Source organism: Tetrahymena thermophila, assembly GCF_000189635.1.
Source record: "Tetrahymena thermophila SB210 genomic scaffold scf_8254686, whole genome shotgun sequence".
NCBI classification, from domain to species: domain Eukaryota; phylum Ciliophora; class Oligohymenophorea; order Hymenostomatida; family Tetrahymenidae; genus Tetrahymena; species Tetrahymena thermophila.
In genome coordinates, this window is record NW_002476452.1 from 2,845 (window position 1) to 23,823 (window position 20,979).

Here is a 20,979-nt window from a genome sequence, read left to right on the forward strand (position 1 = left end):
TGCAATAGAATTACTCTTTAATAGCAACAACTTTATAACAGATGCATCCTTCAAAAAAATATTTTAGATTAGTAAGTGTTTGTAAAAATTTAAGCTGTAACTATCTAAAAACAAATAAATCACAGATGATTTCTTAAAAAACATTGGCTAACTAATCTAAAATAATGCTAATCTAGAACAATTATTGCTAAATTGTTCGGAAAATGAAAACTTTACTTTGTAAGGTATAGAACTTTTAACTAAATCATTCTAAAATAAGGATACAAACTCTTCTTCTTTAAAAGATATTGACCTTGATTTTGCTAAATGCTTAAACTCTGATAATAGATGGGCCTGCTCTATTGCAAGAAATTTAATTTGTTGCAATGAGTTAGAAAAAATAAATTTTAATCTGAATTTAGCATAAAACGAAGATGATTAGGCATTTAATTTGTTTTCTGAAGGTTTGAAAAATACATAATAACTAAAAGAATTATCTTTGACTTTTTCAAAATCTCAGTTTGTAATTGACCCTTTTTCTGATACTTAAATTAATTCTGGTATTTTTAGTAAACTATAGATTTTGTCATTAAATTTCGAATAATCTCATGTCTTTGATGATTAAACTCTTATTTACATAGGAAAAATCATTAGCTAGATGGAACTTCCTTAAAAAATAGAACTTATTTTCACCAATAATAAAGAATTCACAGATTAAGGAATTTAAGCCATTTTTGAAAACTCAAAGTTTGAAAATAACTCATTAGAAGAGCTCATTATAGATTTTTAAGAAGCAAAGAAAATAACAGATTAGGGATTAATAAGTCTACTTAAGAGAATTGATAAGTAAGATAGTCTGAAATATTTGATGTTTAATTTTAATAGCAGCAGTAACATTTCTGATCTGTTTCTTTAGTAGATAGCGATTTCATTAGACCTAACCATTTATCTAGAATAAATTAAATTAGCATTTTCTAATTCAAAATTTACATAAAATGGAATATTATAACTTTCTAAATTTCTACAGCAATAAAAATAATTAATCAAACTAAACCTAGATTTTAGCAAATAACTCGATTTGTCGATGAATTGTTACTCTTTTCTTAAAACATCTCTTTCGTAAAACCTAAATCTATTTGATTTGCATTTAAATCTAAGTGAATAATATGAACTAAATGATTAAGGATTCCTTTCTTTGTGCTGTGGAATAGGACAAACTAGAAGTATTTAAAATCTAGTTATAAACCTTGAAAGAAATAATTTACTTACAAATAAATCTTTAAAATATCTATCTGATGCAATATTAAAATGCTAATTTTTAAGATTATTAGATTTGAATATGGATAAAAATGATTAAATAGATTCATAAGGCTTAATTTTTATTAGCAAGGGAATTGAAAAAGCATAATACATCAGCTAGTTAATAATTTCAATGGCTAATAATACAAAAATCAAAGGATAAAATATCTTATGTCTGATGAAGGCAATTCAAAATAAAAGATAATTATAAGTTTTTAAACTAAATCTATGTAAAATATAGGGCTAACTAAGCAATATAAGCTAAGAGTTTTCTAACTGCATAAAAAACCTTAAAAGTTTACAAACTCTACATTTAGAGTTTAATTCAATAAGTTGTGTAGATAATAAATTTTTAGATTACTTAAAATTGGGGTTAAAAGAATGTAAACTTCAAAAAGATTTGTTACTAGATTTTTAAAATAGTTAAATTAACCCAATTGGAATTTAAGAGTTTTCTAAAATATATTCAGACTAAAAAAATTTATAATCTTTCCGAATGTATTTTTCAGGAAAATATGATTAAATCAAAACTACAGAGTTGCATATTAAATCAAGCATTCTTACAAACAATCAAGATGTATTAATTTAAATGGATACTCAAAGGCAGTTTAAAGTTAAAACTGAAAATTGAAAATGAAATTATTTTTATGTAATAAATATAAATTAATTATCTAAAATTTAGATATAAATTAATTAGCTAATTTTTATGTTTTTCATATAATTTTTATTAGTTTTTTTTGAATATATAACGCCCTTTCTCAAATTTTAATAGCTTTTTAAAAAGTAAATAATTTTTTTTCCTGATTTTCTAATTTAAAAAAAAAATTAAATTAATTAAAATTTTATAAATTTAATAAGAAAAGTAAAAATAAAGTGCATAATATTTACTAGTTAAAATATTTAAAAAAGAAATAAAATTCATACAATTTATATAAATAATATTTTAAAATCAAATTTATTTAGGGTATCTCCTTCTGTGCTGTTCCATATCTTCCATCATTTGCTCATCATCATCATATTGAATTCTTGCCTTGCTTCTTTATTCAGGTTTATGGTTTTTATTATCTTTTCTCAAGAAATATATTAAAAGTAGACCTAATAATCCTATTATGAAGAAAATTTTAGCAAGAGAAATTGTATTTTATTCATTTTAGGTTTTATCTTCAACAGATTTTTAATTTGTATTTTCTATCTTTTAGGAACAATATATCTTGTCAACGTATACACAAGTTTCATCAAATAAGAGTGAAGTACTATAATTAAACTTGCAAAAAGCTTTATCTGCTTTAACTATGATGGGTTATCTAGTAATAGAGCCTTTTTAGTCATATGATAAGCACAAAAGTTAATTAGTCTTATTGCTTGAGTTAATTTTGTACTCCATTTCAAATTCCTAAGGTTTAGCTTAAACATCTGCTAAGATTCTTTATGATTAAGATTCTATGTAAGATATTGTAAAAAGTGGGTGAGTATTCTTACATTCAGAATCTTTGCACAAGTAATTTTGCTTCATGTAGGTTAGAATCATAGCAGTAGGGTTAAAAACTGGAAGTTCTGATTTTTCCTCAGATTCTTCTATTAAAATTGTTGTCTTATGTTCGGCTATTTCATCTGAAATGAACTTAGTCTTAAATTTGTAACCTTTTACTTAAGCTTAAGCTGTAATTTTTAGATCATCCTAACCTAAAACAATAGATTTATCATAATATTCTGGCTTAACTAAGTTTAATAGCTCAAAGACCATCTACTTTTATTGATTTAATGTTTCGCTAATACTTGCAATATCTTTTTCATCTTTTTGTTTTTTGCTAATAATTTAGTTAATTTTATTTTCATTCTATGAAGTCAATGTTTAGATAGGCTTTAAAATATGTGATTCAAAATCTTAGTCTGCTATTTTATTTTATTCATTCTAAAAGAAGTTTTTTATGTTTAATAGAACTTGCTATGCTGAATTTGCTTCTTTACAAACACCTTTGGAGTTTTCATATGTAAATTGTTCATTTTCTTTACATTTCAAACATTTTTTACCTTCTTCATCTACTATTTCATAAACTTAATTGCAGTTATTTAAGCATTATCTTCCATTTGATTTAATGTATTATCCTTATGGGCACTCTTTTAAGCAGCTTTTTTTGTCTTCAGAATAAAAGGAAGTTTAGGGGCATTTTTAAACACACTCATTCTCATAAACTAACTCATTATTAGCACACTTTTCACTGCAATATTTTTTGTCTGATGAGATCTTTCTATTAACACATTAAGAAGTCTAAATACACTTATTATATTAATTATTATCTCCGAACTCATAAATTAACTCTCCTTCTTCGCATTTAGTAACGCATTTAATTGATTTAATATTATCCTTTGTTTCTTCTCTGATTATCTCTTCACATTCTTTGCATTGTTAAGCTCCTTCTTCAACCTCTACAAATTCATTTTCACCACATTTGTCAACACATTATTTTTCATCTGAAGAAATAAATTTCTTACATTCATTTTTTTACTCTATGCAAATTTGATTTTCAGTGTCTAAAATTTATTTATTATTACATTTACTTGAGCACTTTATCACATTATCTCCTTCTTTACTAACTTAGTAATATCCTTCAGGGCATTTCTTCAAATCGCAGTATTTTTACTCAATATTGTTTTCTTCATCCAATATTTGATAAATTTTACCTTCACACTTTGAGGAGCAAATACTTTTTTCCTTATCAATGATAAATTAATCACAATTTGAACATTTTTTACTGTCATTAAATGTAAAAAATTCTTTTGGACATTCTTTTATGCAGAGCTTAGCATTAGTTATATCATATATGAAACCTTTACATTCTTCTTCAGTTATGCATTTGTTTTCAAATATTATTTTATCGCCACAACCTTAACATTTTCTATCTTTTATGATTCCTAAACAAATATCATCTTCTTTTAAGCATTGAAGTGAGAGTAAATCAGTAATTTCATCATCCTTGCAGTAAATGCATTCTTTTTCGATTTTAATTCCTCCACATTCTGTATGATCTTATAAACATTTTTTATTTTTTCTGTCAATCAATTCGTTTTCTTTACATTAATAGCATTTATTTTCCTTTACATAACCTTTGCAATCTTTCTCGTTTACTAAACAAATTTTATATTCTTCATCAATAATTTCGTCTTAACCGCAATCATTAACACATATATTTAATTTGATTGAAGTATATAAATCCTTACTTTTACAAGTTGCACATTATTTGAATTTTGATATGTCTTAATACTTAAATATATATTCGCCTTCAGGACATTTATCTACACATTGGTTTTTAGAATCTAAAAATTTGGTGCATTCACATTTCTCTGTGGGTTTGCTATAATCGCAATCATTTTTACTTTCTTCTGTAGCCTCTATTTTCTAGACAATCAGAATGAAAGCAAGCATGATAATTAACTTTTTATAATTTTTACTCATTTTTAACAAAAATACTAAAATTGCTTTACTTATTAATTAAATTTCCAATTATAAAATTTTTAATATTTAGATATTTATATGCTTTTAAATAGAAAAAAATTAATATAATAAAAATAAAGATACATAATGAGTAAAGAATTATAAAATATCTTTAAAAATCTGATATAAAAGCTAATAGTTTGCTATAAAATAATACCAAATCTATTTTTCTGAAATAGTACCTTGTTTAGAGAAGATACTAGAATTTTTAGATTTACAAAAATATTATATTACTAAGAAAGAAAGAAAAAATAAAAAAGCATTTTAAGAATTTATTTGTTTTTAAAATAAACATATAAAAGCTAATTACACGTGTTAGTAAAGTAAAACTAGACTAATTTAATTATTTGAAATATTTAAATAAAGGTAAAAAGGATTAATCCTAATAAATGCTTTTAATTTTTTTAAATTTTACAAATGTGATAATGAAAATGATTCTTAATATTTTTTTATATCTATGAAAAATATTTCAATAATCTATATAAATAAGAAAAAATTAAATTCAAGATAAAAGAGTGAACTAACCAACTAACTATTAAATTTTAATTAAATAAGAAAAATTAAAGTTAAAAGTTTTTTTATTTTTGTTAAATAAATTATTAATTAATTCTATTTTATTAAAAGAAAATTATAAAATTCATATTATATCATTATTAATCAGATAACTAAAATAACAATTTTTTTATCTTGTCTAAAAATTATGATTTAAAAAATTATGTATTTTTGAAATTATAATAAATTAAAATATTAATTATAATTCTATTATAAAATTTAAAATCTGATTTTTTAATAAATAATTAAAAATATTTCTTAATAAGTCAATTCCAAACGACTGAATTTTTGAATGGCATCTTGCTATATATTGATCCCATGGAACTAAGTGATCATTAAGAAAGTGAAATAAATCTGTTTAATTTAAAATATTTGATTTAGCATTACAAATAAAATAATTTAATTAACGACTTTTCTTAATTTCAATATTCATTTCATGGATAGGAAAAGAATTAAGATAAGATTCTTATTAAGAAATTTGTTTAATTTTAATTGCATATTTTACATAATATTAAAATGAACTAAAAAAATTGGCAAAAATTGCCCCTGATACTAGAAGAGATCTCTTATAAAAGATTCACAATTTTAGATAATATAGATATTTCTTATTAGCTCAGTAATTTAAGCTATTTAATGGCTAAACTATATTCAATTTAATTGGACTTTTTAAGATTTGGATAGAATAAATTTATGGTGATGGAATTAAAGTAAATACATTTAGTAATAAGCAAGAAGCTCCTATTATTTTAGGTTCTGATGAAGATGGAGATAACTTTGATGAAAATGATGATAATGACAATGATGAAGATGCAGCTGAAGAGAATGAAGATGAAGATACTAATCGAAACATTTCAAAATAAAATTCTAAATAGAATAAAAAATAAAATAACAGTTAAAAAAAAATTAAAAAAGCAAAAAAAATAATAATGAATTAGAAAATCCTGAAAATTAATTACAACAAAAAATATCTAAAAAGAACACATAGAAAGAAATGAAACAAATTTGGGTATGATTAAAGTCTAGATTGAAGAAGTCATGAAAATTTGATTGTTATTAATTCAATCATTTCCAAATTAAAATAACTAAAAGATTTATTTAAAATTAATTTGTAATTTTCACCATGAACTATAAATTTTTTATTTTTAATGTAACTTGATATTATTTAGTAATGCAAAATTTAAAACTAACTTAAAATTTTTTTTTTGTATTATTATTAAAATATTTCACTAAATAAGATAAAAATGTATATTTCTTTTATTTTTAAAAGGCTAAGCAAAATAAGTTACCAGATTTTATTAATAAATATACTCGTCATGTGTTAGATAGATTAGGAGGTTTTAAGTATGACGATGAGGATACTTTAGATATTACAAATTTACCTTATTATGGACCTGTTTTACTTGATAATTACACATAAATATTTAAAAAGATTTTTGATTTTTTTGTAGCTTTAAGTGTACTTTAAGTGAAATGAGTTTTTCTTTGTAATGAATTAGAAAATATTATTAAAGAATTTAATATAAAATGAATGAAGCATATTAAATAATCAAGAAACAACTTTTTTATATAAAATTAATTTTGAAAAAGACTTTTCTCATTGAATGATAATATTTTTTATTTTACTTTTAGATGCTATTATGGACAATCGAAAAATGGAATGAAATGGGGAAGAGGAAAATAAGTATGGAGCGATGGTTCTATGTATGAAGGTTACTGGTCTAATGATATGGCTAGTGGAAGAGGTAGACTTATTCATGGAGATGGTGACGTTTACAAAGGCTAATGGTAAGAAGATAAAGCTGATGGTGATGGAGTTTACATTCATAGAGATGGCGCTAGTTATACTGGATAATGGGTATAAGATAAGTAGCATGGTATCGGTATTAAAAAGTGGATTGAGGGAGCTAGTTATGAAGGATAATATTTTTAAGGAATGAAACAAGGAGAGGGTATCTTTTTGTGGGCAGATGGTAGTCAATACCATAGATCTTTTAAATAAAATAATATTCATGGAAAGGGTTAATACAAGCAGGAATATTATATAATTTTTTGTGAATTTTTAATCAGTAAAAATTCTTTTTTTAAATTAATTATTATATATAAATCTATAAAATTTTAGGTGGAAAGATAAGAGATAATATACTGGAGAGTGGAAAGATAATAAAATGCATGGACTAGGCTAATTTACTTGGCCAGATGATAGGAAATATTATGGAGAGTATAAAGATGACAAGTAAAATTTTATATTTGATGAATTAATGTATATTTTAAAATCTATTTTTCAATCAGAAAACATGGTTATGGAGAATTTACTTAGCCTGATGGAAAGAATGTTAAAAGTTTACTGGGGAAATGGAAAATAGCACGGTAGAGGAACTTATATAGGAACAAGTAGAGTTGAAAGGGAAGGTGAGCGGTTCGAAGGAAGAAGACTAAAATGGATTGATAAATGATAATTTTAAAGAACTCAAAAATACATTTAAAGCCATTAAAAAAATGAAGCTAGCGATAGGAAAGTTTTAAAAATCTAAAAAAATAAGAAAGGAAGGAAGGAAGAAATGAATGAGCAAAAAACTAATAAATATAGAGATCTTTAAGCCATTCTCTCTAAATTTATTTAAAATTTTGATAATTTAGCAATCAATCTAATTAATTTCTGCATTCTTTTTAGGCCTGTAAAAATGAGATAGATTGGAAACTAAATAATTAGTCTCTTCTAAGTTTTTAAAAATAAAAATAAAAATTTAAGGAATTTATTAATGATTTTTTTGATTACTCTAAATTAATCAAACTAACAAAAAAAAAACAAAAAATAAAAATTAAAAAACAGATCAAACATAGTTTTTTCTTAATTCCCTCAAATAAACATACTGAAAAAATTTCGTTAGTGCTGTTTTTTCAAACATACAATATAAAATAAAATAATAAAAAAATACATTAATTAAATTAAATTTAGTTATGTTTTTCCAAATTTTTAATATCTTTACTCTATTCTTATGATTCTTTTATTGTATCTATTTTTTGTTACTTGCTCCTTTTTTCTTTTATCTAAGTTAATTTATGCTATTTCTTTCAACTTTCTTATCATAAACATCTAAATAAGTAAATATATTAAACTTAATTTTTATGATTATATCAAAATTTGCTTTATTTTTATCCGATCTAGAAAGTTAAATTACCTTAAATATGTGTTAATAAAGAGTTAATAAACTAAAAAAATCTTAAATTGTGCTATAACTGAGTAGTTATTCTATGCTAAATGATTACAAACTTAAAGTTAACAAAATAAATAATTTTTTAACTTATTGACAAAAGTTGTTTTTACATATTGAAAAAAATATAACAAGTATGATCAGTGGATTATTAGCTACTTAAGTATTAAGTTAAAAATTATTCAATTAATAATACAATTATTGAAGAAGATTTTAAATAATTAATTAATAGTGAAAAAAATACATAAATCTATTATCTAAAAAATCATAAATATAATAAGAAGAGCATAACATAACAAACAAGAGACTAGAATATAGAATTTTAGCAGCTCAAATGAGGGCCTTATACAAAATCTTGCAAATAGCTTTCCTTCTTTCATTTATCTCTTGCGGAGGTACTTAAATATTTTTACTTTTTTATTTTTTTTAAGTCAATCATAATAATTATGATTAAAACTTTCAAAAGATAGTACAATTTTATTAGTAAAAGAGTAATATCTAATATTATTTTAATACTAAAATGCTATCATTTAAGAAATTAACTTACTAAAAATATTTTTTTAGGCGAAAAGTTAAATTCAAATACATTCTATTTAAGTAAAACCAAAAATGATAGAAGAAAAATCATTTAACTCTTATAAGCCAAACTTTTATTTTGCTAAATTTTTATTTTTAACAAATAATTTTTAATATTTATTCATACTTGCAAACAAAAAAGAACAACAAATAGAAGGTCCTAACCAATCTCAATAATAAACCAGTTTAAATAATTCTTCAGATCAATAAGTTGATAACAATTTTTAGACAAGCAGAAACGGTTTATTAAATAACATCAGTAGTACTATCAGGATAACACAACAGAATTAGACAAATACATTATCTACATTAAATGGATTTTCTGTTTCTAATTAATCTACAGTTCAACTCGCTTAAGGTGAAATCGTTGACAATTTTTATTACTCTGAAACACTTAAATGCTTCTTTGTTATTACTGAATAACAAAACTTTATTTACTTCAATCCTAACGCAACTGACATTTCATCAAGATAGCAATTGATTTTTAATGTTTCTCAAAGAAAAGACGACAAAAAATTTATTAGAAAATTTTACTATAGTGAAACTTATTAATATATGATAGTCCTATATGATAACTAGCCTACATATATGTTTAATAACTTTAATTAAAATCTTTTTAGTAATAGCAGCTCTCTTTCATCACTAATAGAAGTTTACATGTTTTCAGTAAACTCTGAAAACATGATTAAAGTACAATTTTAGATTCAGGTAAGTGAAATATTGACAGGAGCAACTCTTATGTCTCCCATCATAGACTTTAGTGTATCGAGTAGTGATAGCAAATTTATGTATTTAACAAATCAAAACATTCAAGTGTATGAAACGAACATCTTGGGTAATATTTAATTTTATCCTACTTTCAATTTACAAAACACTAACTCCTAGAATCCTTTTTCAAATGGATTTTCAAAGCTTTACTTCTCTTAGAATTTAATTATCATTATGAATAATTTGCAAGGCCTTATTTGTTATCGTATGGATACTAAGCTATGGTATGCTGGAATTATCACTTACACTAATCCTACATTTCAATTTATTTATCAAAGCAAAACGTTTTTCATATTTTTTGGAACGAATATTCAACAAGGTAGCTTAACAACATTTTAACTTGTGCTCTAGGATACTCCAATCAATAACGCTCTAAACAACACTAATATTTCATTATTTAGTTCGATCCCTTTATTTATTACAATCAGTTAAAATTTCATGCTCGCTGTTTTTTAAAGCAGTACAGTGGCAATTTATTAAATTGTTTACAATAACTCAAGCTCAAGTTAATTCAATTTTGTGCTCTCTTAAACTCTTTAAATATAGCATAATATAATTTAGCTGCAAATGACATCATATGCTCTCGTTATCTTGAACTATAAATAGTTATCTATTTTTTCAAGAATAAATATCTCTACTCCTCCAGTCTAGACCAACTATGTTAGCTTAGATGCTTCATAGAATGTTTGGTAGACATCTAGTAATTCCCAATAAGCGTCTTTCTGCGCTTTTTATAATAATACTGTCTATATATTGTCTTCATCTAGTATATTTATTAGCTCCTAAAACTAAGCTATTAGCTCAATACCAGTAACAAATAGTAATCCAATCATTCTATTTGGAGTATTTGCATATCCTCCATCTTACTATTACTTAGACTCAATGTTAAATTTGGTAACTATTTTAAATTTAATTATACCATAAATTAAATTAATTATTATTTTCGAGCTTTTATGTTATAATACGCATTATTAATGCTGACATATAATTTCAATTAACATAAAACCCCCACATAAAGATACATAAATAGTCACAATCAAAATTTTAAACTTAAAATAAGATAAAATAAATATGATTTAACACCACAAGCAATATGAATTTTTGATAAGCTTTGAATAAATGCATAGAAAAGCATTTAATTTACTATAATACATAAAATCTCATTTAAATGACTCTATTTTAAAATTATTTTTGGAAAAATTTTTATTTAAGAAAGATTTATAAAATATTTTTCATAATGAAAGTCCTGCTGATAAATACTTATGACTGCGCATAATGAATTTTTAATTTTTAGTAAAATATAACTTTGATTTTTATAATTTGAAAAATAAGAAAGGAGATTTTATTTGTTTCTCTTTTTCTTGTTTCAATAATAAAAAATCAAAAATAAGTACGCATTTTTTGAAATAAAATTTAAAAGCTTATTCTTTTTTATTTGTTTATTAAAAAATTTACAGAGTTAAATTTATTAACTAATTTTTAATTAATAATAGTAAATAAAGTCAATGAACGTGACTTTAAATAACTAGATTATTATTAAGAATTTGAATACAGTGTTCTAAAAGATAGATTAAGTTATTTAGACGTTTTAAAACATAATTTTTATAAAGGGAAGTTTCATACAACCTTCTTTAATAAGTAACATTATGATAATATAATTAGATAACACATTTAAGTAAACTTAACTAAGTGTTCCTAATTCCCTAATAACTTTGAATTGCACGTCAATTTTATATAGTAGCCTGACTTAATCTGCATATTTTACTACAAATACATAGATTTATTTAATATCATAAAATATTTAAACTCCAACAAATTTGACGGCATAGTTGATATATGATTTCTCAAATATGATTGTTGGTTTTAATAATTTTATTCAGCAGATATCAGTATCATAGTCTTTCATCTATGTCATACTTAATTATGGTATTAAAATTTATGAATTAAATATTTAAAATAATAGCGTTAGATAAATAAATATCCCTTTCAACATAGGAAATATCTTCCCATTTAATAACTTTTTAGTATTAACCAATCCTTATCAAATAGTAATATTTGATATATTATCTAATAATGTTGTTTTATTTAAACCAATAAATTAAAATAACAATAAATAAATAACTTGTGCAGATTCTTATCAATCTTCTCAGAGTAGCTATTCAGTAGTTTAATCAAGTGTTGCTCTTTTGTATAATTTTTAAAATTATTAACCAAATCTAATATTAAAATTAGTAAATAATAATTCTCCTCCTCCATATTAATTAGGTTCTTAACTCGTTTTCTAGTATTATATGACTAGTCTTTAAAGCTAAATACTAAAATTGAGTTATATTTAATAAGATCAAGATTTAGTATAAACAAACCTTCCATTTGTCATAGATTAAGTAGGAAATACAATAGTTTAGACATCTGACCTTATACTGAATACTATTGGAGGCAATGTTGTTGAGTACTATACCACGAAGGCAACAAAGTTAAGAATTGAAAGTGCTGTCTTAATATTTTGTTTCATTTAAAAAATTTCATCTCTTTTACTACCTAGCACTGTATAATCATTATAATCAATAGGTTAGATAACAAATGATGGATATATAGTTTAAAATGGACTCTAATCTGCATTTAAAATATTATCCCTTCCTTAATCTGAATAATCAATTATAATGAACTCAATTATTCGTGTGCATTATCTTGTATAAATCTAAGAAACCCTCTAATTTGATGAGCTTAATCTTTTGGCATTCACTACTAGTTCTAAGAATGTTTAGCTCAGTTTCAATATGAAAAATAATTATTATTAATTTATTTTAAAAAATATTTATACTTCAGAGGTAAGTGAAAATCTGAATTGGTAAATTGTAAATAATTCCTTCGGATTGATTATACAAGGCACTCCAAGCAACATTTAAAAATTTTTATCTTACTTTATGATAAAGCCAGCCAAATAGTCTACAGTTCCAAGTTAGGAAACAATAAATATTTTATTTAGTGATTTCTTAAATTCAAGCAAAAATATTACTTTAAAATTGTAAGATTTCTTAAATAATAATTTGCAACTTTTTAAGTAAGTGGAAGGACTAAAATTAAATTAAAGTTTGCAATCAGTTTTTAATCAAATTTATGATGCCAGCAATTTAAAAATTGACAATATTTACTTTTCTATTCCAGATGCTATATTCTAAGACTCAGACATACCAAAAAATTCCCATTTATCATAGCAAAGCATTCTACAGTATTAAGAAAAGAATAAAGAAAATATAATTTATTATTATTATCACACAACTTAAAAAGGTGATTTGGACTTTAATTAAATATAGGTAGGATAAAACAGTATAGATTATCTGTCTTCTTACAATGGAGTTGCAATTAGCTAAAATAACTTCATGATTGATACAAACAATTTCCGCGAAAAGGGATTACTTACTAATAAAATAGAATATCATAGAATAATAATTTGTGCTTAAAATGAAATTAATTAAATATGTGATGATATTGAATTCACTCTTGGAATATCTAATCCATTAGATATTTTGCTAATTTTATTGACACCGATTTGTAGTGCATTAGTTTTTTACTGGATATATCAAAGATATTATGTTATTAAATTTTTCTACAATATGAATAAAATAACATTCTCTGATGAAAAAGTTTATTCAAATAATAATTATCACAAATAGATTCCTATAATTACTGACTAATTTGAAATAGCAAAAGAACTTTGGAGCATCTATAAAGTTATTCGTATAGATAAAATTGAATAGAGAATATATGAAGAGAAACTGAATTTGTATGATGATGAAGAAAATATAGCTGCCAAATTGTTTGAATAAAACATAAGAAAAACTTCAGAAATAGCTACAACATAGCAAGCTTCTGGTCAGAACAACTAAAATGGTATAGAGATAAATTAAATCAATATCGAAAACAATCTAGGTACGAAAGTTAATTCAAGTAAGAAAATAGAATCTCATAATAATGAAGAAAACGATGTTAGCAAAAATCCTTCAACTCCTGATAATTAAAATTCTACAACTCCTGATAATTAAAATTCTACAACTCCTGATAATTAAAATTCTACAACTCCTGATAATTAAAATTCAATCATAAGACCTCAATTAAATTAAGAATTGAGGAATAGTACATTCAGTATATTCAGCAATGCATCTCCTATTAATTAAGAATAAATAGCTAATGCAGAAGTTGAAAATAATGATTAATTTAGCATATAAAATCCTAATCTAATCACTCTAAATTCTGAATAAAACTCACCAATTCTAAGATCATAATTTTACAGACATAATAACCACAATCACTCAATAATTAGGGAGAATAATATTGATCAAATAAATATGTCCTTACTAAGTTAACTTGAGAAAAGTGATAGTGGAGGTTCATAGTATAATTCGTACTAATCCTACTAAGAATTTATTTACAAAAATAAAAAAATTTAGCTAGTTTAGGCTAATGGTAATATTATCACAAATTAATTAAAAGAATCATAGGCTGAAAGCTAAGGCTACTTATCTTTTACAAAATATTAAGGTCCTCTTTTATCCTCTTATCAAGCTAGCTAATTGTAAGTTATAATAGAGTCGCAAAAAATAGAAGATGATAGAAATCAACGAATATTTTAAAAATGTTTTTAAGAAAATAATATTTAATTTAATAAAACAAATTCTTTTATTGTCAGAGATTTGATAAATAATTCAAGAATTTTTAACTAAAAAGTGTATGATCTGTGGAAAAACATGCAAGTAGTAAATCCAGTACAGTTAAATGATACTCCTGAAAACTCATAATTATTGGATAACTACGATTCTCCTAGATCGAACAGGTAAGCTTATAAAAAAAATGCTTCAAGTGGAAGTGTACTCAAAAAAATTTAGTTGAAATAACAAAAAAAGAATTTAGTAATACTCTCTAAAAATGTTAATGAACAAGTTGAAAAAATTAAAGGCTCGTTTTCAAAATTAATTAGAGATCAACTTGACTTAAAGGATTAACTTAATAAAAGACTATAAAATCTAAAAGAAGAAAACATAATTGATGAATTTTCAGGTATAAATGAAGATATTTTACTAAATGATATCAAAAAAACACTTACAGACTACTTTTAGACTAAAATACAATAAAGATTGAACGTTACTAAGTTCAAGTTTCTTCTCAACTAAGTTTAAACAATAACAAGTCGCAAAGACGCACTATCCAGATATTTATTTGTTGAGTGTGCAAGACATATATTATCCATAGATTCTATAAGTAAATATATTTATGACTATTTAAAGAAACTAGCTTTGTTATACAATAACTCAAATGATTGGTATAAGTCATATCTATTTATCATCGGCCATAATTAAGATAATTAAATCTACCCATTTCCTTCTATTGTTGTTAAAGTAATTATAATATAAATATTGTTTTAAATTTAATTTTATTATTTTTAATAATAGGATGATATGGTTTAATAGGCCTTTTTTGATTTGGGAATTCGTTTTCCTGGTAAAGAAGCTTAATACAAAGAAAAAATAAAAATTGTAGGTTAAGCATTAGTTGCTGATGCTTTGGATTTAAATAAATATTCTAATAATTGTGGAGAAAGTCTATATTTAAGCCCAGATGATTAAATATTATCTATTAGAGCAATTAATATTCCTGAGAAATCAATAGGAGGTAAAATGAGATAATTTAAGAATTTCGTATCTTGGATGATAGGAAATTTTGATAAATAGTAACTTTTAAATAATATGTATATACCCGAATGGATGAGCTGTGATATTACAAACAACACATTGCATATAAAAGGAAATCCAAATAATAGTCAAATTGGTAGGTATTTAATCATCATTAGTGGAAAAAGAAAACACATTTTACGTTCTTTTATCCTGAGAGTTTTGAAATCTAATTCTTATAATTAATCTCATAGTACTTAATCTAATTAAATTATAATGCCATTTGAAAGTGATGGAAGTCTATTTAGTAATATTTTAGGAAAAAATGAAATTGAAGTATAATCACCATTAATAGGTATTAAATAAGTCGAAATAAAATAATAATAAATCGAATAATAATAGTTATAATAATAATAGCCATAACCATAACCATTTAGATTAAAAAGTAAAAGCAAAGTTAAATAAAAAGAAGGTTAAGCAAATTCTGATCTAAGTATATCAGGAAATAAATATTTACCAAGAACAAAAAGCATATTTTAGAAATCAACCTTACCTCTTAAAAGTTCTAGCAATAAAAATTCTCCAAATAGCTATAAAAGTACAATTTAAGTAAAAGGTGAAGCAGGATAGCCACGCTTAAGAGGATTTACTGAGTATGTAGAAACATACAAAGATTAAATTCATCATTAAGATCAAATTGCTAGACCTAAATCATCTGAGCTTATTGAGGAACACAAAAACAATCAAGATAATTTAAAGCCTGTTTCTGAAGAAGAAGAAAATTATGATGAATCTTCTTTTAAAAGCTCTTTTGTTAGCGAAAATATCAATATTTTCAACTAAATTTCTCCTCATTTAGATTATGTTATTGAACCTAAATTTTTCCCAGACATTAAAGATATATCAGAAAATATATTGTATACAAGCTCTAACGATTTATAAACACAATGAGGGTAGTCTTAAGAAGATAGTATGACAAACTGATATTTTATAAAAGTTAAATTTAAATTTACAAAAATTTAGTAATTATTAATTTTTTAATAAACACAAAAAATACTTTTAGATTATCTGTATTGAATTTATTTACTTTAAAGATATTAATTAGTCTTCTATTATTACTATCCTTATTTTTTATAAATTTCAATATAATTTATTTTTAATTATTCATAAGTAAAAAAAATGTTTTATAAACCTTATATTAATTTACACCCAAATTACTTAAATTAAATTTTTTTATTTAAATAATCTACTTAAATTAACTTTTTCATATATAGAAAATATTATTAAAATATTTTTATAAAAATTGTAAATAAAATTTTTTTTTTTTAATTACATTTTTGAAAAATGTAAATTTTGATAAAAAAAATTAATAAATATTTTTCAATAAATTTTGTAAAATATTCAAATATTTTGGATGAATTTTAAATAATTGTAAATTGTTAATGAAAATATTCTATTTTTAACAATATTTGAGCTAAATTAGTTTATAGCTGATAGAATTTGAAATTTTCTTTATTTATTTATTTATTTATTTATTTATATATTTGATTTGAGTTGAATTTAAAAATGATTGGATGTAAGTCTTTTAAGGAGATTTTATATAAAATATACAATTTATATGTAAAAATTAATGTATAGATAGATTATAATAATTAATTAAATTATTTATATAAAGAATTATAATTTTGAAAATTATTTATTTATTTATATATGTTATAGGGTTATTTTATATTTATTTATTTGTTTGATTATGATAGTAAAATTTATTTTTTTATTTATTCTTTGAATTGAATGATAGATAGTTAGTTAGTAACTATATTTGCATGCATTTCAACTAGGTTCGCAGTAGTTAGCATGAAGTTATAATCTACGTTCGTCTAAATTTGAGGCCTCTTCGACAACAATTAAAACTTAGTCTACATCTACTAACTTTTTAATAATTTGAGAATATATTTTTTTTAATTTAGTAGCATCTTCTTCTGTTTGGATAAGGTCATTTTCTAATAATTGCTTAAGAATTTATTCTATAATAACTCTTTATTCGAAACCATCTAATTTATTAATAAAATTCAATTTAGTATTTGGAGGTAATAAATAAATAAAATTAATTTACTTTGTCTTTCAACTTCCATTCCGTCTTCTCCTTCTGTGGAAACTCTAAGACTATCTTCTATTTCTAAATCTTTGACTGTTTGAATGATTATCTTTCTCATGTTTAAGTATTCCTCATAAGTAATTGAGATTTTACCTTCCTTCTTTCTTTATTATTGTTGTTTTTTTTCAATATCTTCTTACTATTTTTTTTAAAATTAAAATGATTAATTAGTAAATAAGGTATAAAAATTTAATTAATTGTTTTTACAATAATGTTTTAGCCTTATTCTTTTTATTAGTTGAGGTCTATCTTTTGCTCTTCTTCATCTTAGATGTCCAATTATCCCTTTTCTATTTTAAGAATAGAATTGCTGAGTAATCTTGCGGCTTCCTATACAAATTCAGCAGTAACTTCTGATTGAATGTGAACTCTAGCCAAAGCTTCACTTAATCTAATAAGAGATTCAAGCTGTCTGACTGTAATTCTGTATGAAGTATTTTAAGAGCTTGAATCATTTTATCTAAGTTTTACATAGCATTTTTGCAATTCGAGGGCAGCTTCACGAGTGAAAATTGGCTTTATAGTTCTAGCAAAACGTATATACTTAGACAAATCTTCAGTACTGATTTCAGGATTGATATTTCTTCCACAGCTTTAATGAATATTAACAATATGTTATGCAATCATTCTATCTGATTATTCGTTGCACTCATCCAAAATGACAAAGAATAAATCGAAACGAGAAAGAATGGGAGCGCTTATATCTAAGTTGTATTTTAAACCCTTGGATTTATCGTATCTACCAAAAACAGGGTTTGCAGCAGCTAAAATACTGGCTCTTGAATTCAAGGTAGCTTGAATACCTGCCTTTGAAATAGAAATTGTTTATTGTTCCATAGCTTCGTGGATGGCGACTTAATCTCTTTTATCCATCTTATCAAATTCATCGATACAGCAAATACCTTAGTCAGAAAGCATCAAAGCACCAGCTTCAATGCAATTTTCTCCAGTTTCAGGATCTTTAGAAACACTTGCAGTCAAACCAGCAGATGTTGATGCTTTACCAGAAGTATAGACTGAACGAGGAATAAGCTTATTAACATATTTAAGGAATTGAGACTTAGCAGTAGATGGATCACCTACCATGCAAATGTTGATATCACCTCTCAAGTTAATACCTTCTTCTGTTTTTTTGTTGACACCACCAAAAAGCATGAGTAAAATACCCTTTTTAACTTCCAAGTGACCATGTACAGTAGGACACAAACTAGATGCTAATCTTTCATAAACATTAGAACTTCTGCTTATTTTAAAAATGTCTTCAAGTTCTCTTTCAGAGAAATTTTCCATAATTTTTTGTCTTTCTTCTTCTTCAGTTAAATCCTATTACAAATATTATAAATTATTTATTAATAACAAAATTTCACTAAAAAATAAAAATTTTATTTAATAATTTGAAAATTTATTGCAAATATTTTTTGTTTTTAATTTTTTTTCTTATCTCAGACAAACAAAAAAACTAAAGTAAAGTAAAGACTTTAAATCTTTTCTAATTTTTGCTATAATAAAACCCTATCTATATTGCTGCTTTTCTTTCTATTAAAATGAATATAAATAATGTTAAATTTTGATTAATTACCTGATTTTCTTCTTCATCTTAATTCCATAAGTTGAATCTACTCTTTTTTGCTTCAATGTTAATAGCTAAGAAAACAAGTCTGTAGTTCAAATCTCTTTGACCTAGTTGAGAGAGACCAGTAATACCATCATTATTTCCTTCTCCTTTGACTCTAACGGCATCAGATTTAATACCCATTTCAGTTTTTTCACCTGGTTTAGTAAGAGCTGCTATATCAGGAACAACAATTAAATAACCAGTGAAAATACATTTATCACCAGGCTTAGCGGTGTCAACAACTTCACCTCTACAAACAATATCAATAGAACGAGGCATACCTCCTGCAGGAATGTCAGTAGATTCTTCTTGAACTCTAAGTTTCTAAAAATCAGAAAATACTGATGATTAGGGTTTTAACATCCACTTAGTATGGTTGTTACAGCCAGGGTTTGAACATATTTTAGGTTCAGTGTATTTAAATTGCTACTCAATATCACGCACTTCACTATTACACAATTGGCAAATAAATGTACCATAAAGTAATTCAGGACGTACTTCACTTGATCTAGTAACTAAACCCTTAATACTATTCAATTTACCTATTTCTTAAGTTCCCAATTCTCTAATTTTCTTTTCAGTTGGTAAGTTGTAAAAGCTAAGGTAGTAACTTTCCCTAATTGATTATAAAAAAATAGATTAAAATATCATAATAGTAATTCATTCATTTATCAAATATCTAAATCATAAACTAGCTCATTGTTGAGAGAGCATGCATCTTTATTTATCATTACAAAAGTAATTTATCATTAAAAAATATTAAATTATTTATTTATTACTGGCTATCGTTTGTGTTGGTTAGACTAAAGATGAAATTTGAAACAATTTTTCTTAAGTGAGGTTCAATTTTGTAGTAGTCGTTTAAAATGACATCTGAAATATCGTTGTCATCAATAAAATCTAATAAGTGATTAAAGTCAATAAAAAGTGTATTCTTTTCATAAATCTTCAACAAAAGTGCCTTTTCTCTGTAATACTTGATTTTTTTTCCATTTTCAACTACTTCAAAGCTATTAGAAATAAATTATTATTAAAATTATTTGTTAATCAATAATTGCAATATACTTGTTTAAGAAGTTAAGGAATTAGGTCTTTACTGTTTCAATCTTAAGTTAGATTGTTTAGGAAAAGTTCATCTAGCTCATTTCTTTATTATTGTTCAGTGTTTAGCTATTTTATTGGATTTTGCTTTTACTTAATTATTTTTTTTGTTTAATAAGCAATACACCTTTTTTTTTTTTGCTTTTTTGTTAATATTCGTTGATAATTTTAATTTTAGAAAGTGTATCTTTAAAGTTTGATTGACTTTTGAATTATAAATAAATATAAAAAAATCTAAATATAATAAAATTTCTTTTCAAAAAATACGCCACAATCTAAAATAAAATCCGCGCAATATTCCTCATTAAATGGCGCCTCTTTTTAAGTGACTTTAAATTGGAGCGAGCTAAGCTTCATAAATAATTCAAATTTATAAAATTAACTTTTTATATAATTTCTATCAATATCAAAATTAACTTCTACCTTAACTCAATCTCCTTTATGAATAAATAAAATATTTAAAATGATTTTTTAAATTGATTAAAATTTAAACTTTTGATTTACTAATAATCAAAGAAAATTATTCTGTGTATTATAAACAATACTTTAAAATAGTACTTGAA

At 23.7% G+C, this 20,979-nt stretch overlaps 6 protein-coding genes across 6 annotated transcripts; 3 read left to right on the plus strand and 3 right to left on the minus strand. All coding sequences in view use genetic code 6, as the record gives it.

Moving 5' to 3' along the window:
• Positions 1-585: 585 nt before the first annotated feature.
• On the minus strand, positions 586-1,392 carry TTHERM_001613759 (hypothetical protein; the record flags this gene model as incomplete). Its single annotated transcript, XM_012796920.1, has 1 exon — positions 586-1,392. The coding sequence occupies one exon, from the start codon at positions 1,390-1,392 to the stop codon at positions 586-588; it is 807 nt and encodes a 268-aa protein (XP_012652374.1).
• An 835-nt stretch (positions 1,393-2,227) lies between these two features.
• Positions 2,228-4,702, minus strand: TTHERM_01613760 (transmembrane protein, putative; the record flags this gene model as incomplete). The annotated part of the gene is made up of 1 exon (XM_001029287.2): positions 2,228-4,702. One exon carries the CDS (start codon positions 4,700-4,702, stop codon positions 2,228-2,230), a length of 2,475 nt encoding a protein of 824 aa, XP_001029287.2.
• A 1,137-nt stretch (positions 4,703-5,839) lies between these two features.
• Positions 5,840-6,370, plus strand: TTHERM_01613750 (hypothetical protein; the record flags this gene model as incomplete). Its single annotated transcript, XM_001029286.2, has 3 exons — positions 5,840-5,939; positions 6,005-6,214; positions 6,300-6,370. 3 exons carry the CDS (start codon positions 5,840-5,842, stop codon positions 6,368-6,370), a joined length of 381 nt encoding a protein of 126 aa, XP_001029286.2.
• A 610-nt stretch (positions 6,371-6,980) lies between these two features.
• Positions 6,981-7,776, plus strand: TTHERM_000448568 (MORN motif protein; the record flags this gene model as incomplete). Its single annotated transcript, XM_012796921.1, has 3 exons — positions 6,981-7,389; positions 7,443-7,556; positions 7,613-7,776. 3 exons carry the CDS (start codon positions 6,981-6,983, stop codon positions 7,774-7,776), a joined length of 687 nt encoding a protein of 228 aa, XP_012652375.1.
• A 1,093-nt stretch (positions 7,777-8,869) lies between these two features.
• Positions 8,870-16,496, plus strand: TTHERM_000448569 (hypothetical protein; the record flags this gene model as incomplete). The annotated part of the gene is made up of 5 exons (XM_012796922.1): positions 8,870-8,930; positions 9,254-10,773; positions 11,490-11,554; positions 11,843-15,272; positions 15,327-16,496. The coding sequence occupies 5 exons, from the start codon at positions 8,870-8,872 to the stop codon at positions 16,494-16,496; spliced, it is 6,246 nt and encodes a 2,081-aa protein (XP_012652376.1).
• An 879-nt stretch (positions 16,497-17,375) lies between these two features.
• Positions 17,376-20,460, minus strand: TTHERM_00448570 (DNA replication licensing factor MCM4; the record flags this gene model as incomplete). The annotated part of the gene is made up of 6 exons (XM_001013258.3): positions 17,376-17,596; positions 17,659-17,839; positions 17,908-19,023; positions 19,280-19,931; positions 20,095-20,325; positions 20,381-20,460. The coding sequence occupies 6 exons, from the start codon at positions 20,458-20,460 to the stop codon at positions 17,376-17,378; spliced, it is 2,481 nt and encodes an 826-aa protein (XP_001013258.1).
• Between the last annotated feature and the right edge of the window lie 519 nt (positions 20,461-20,979).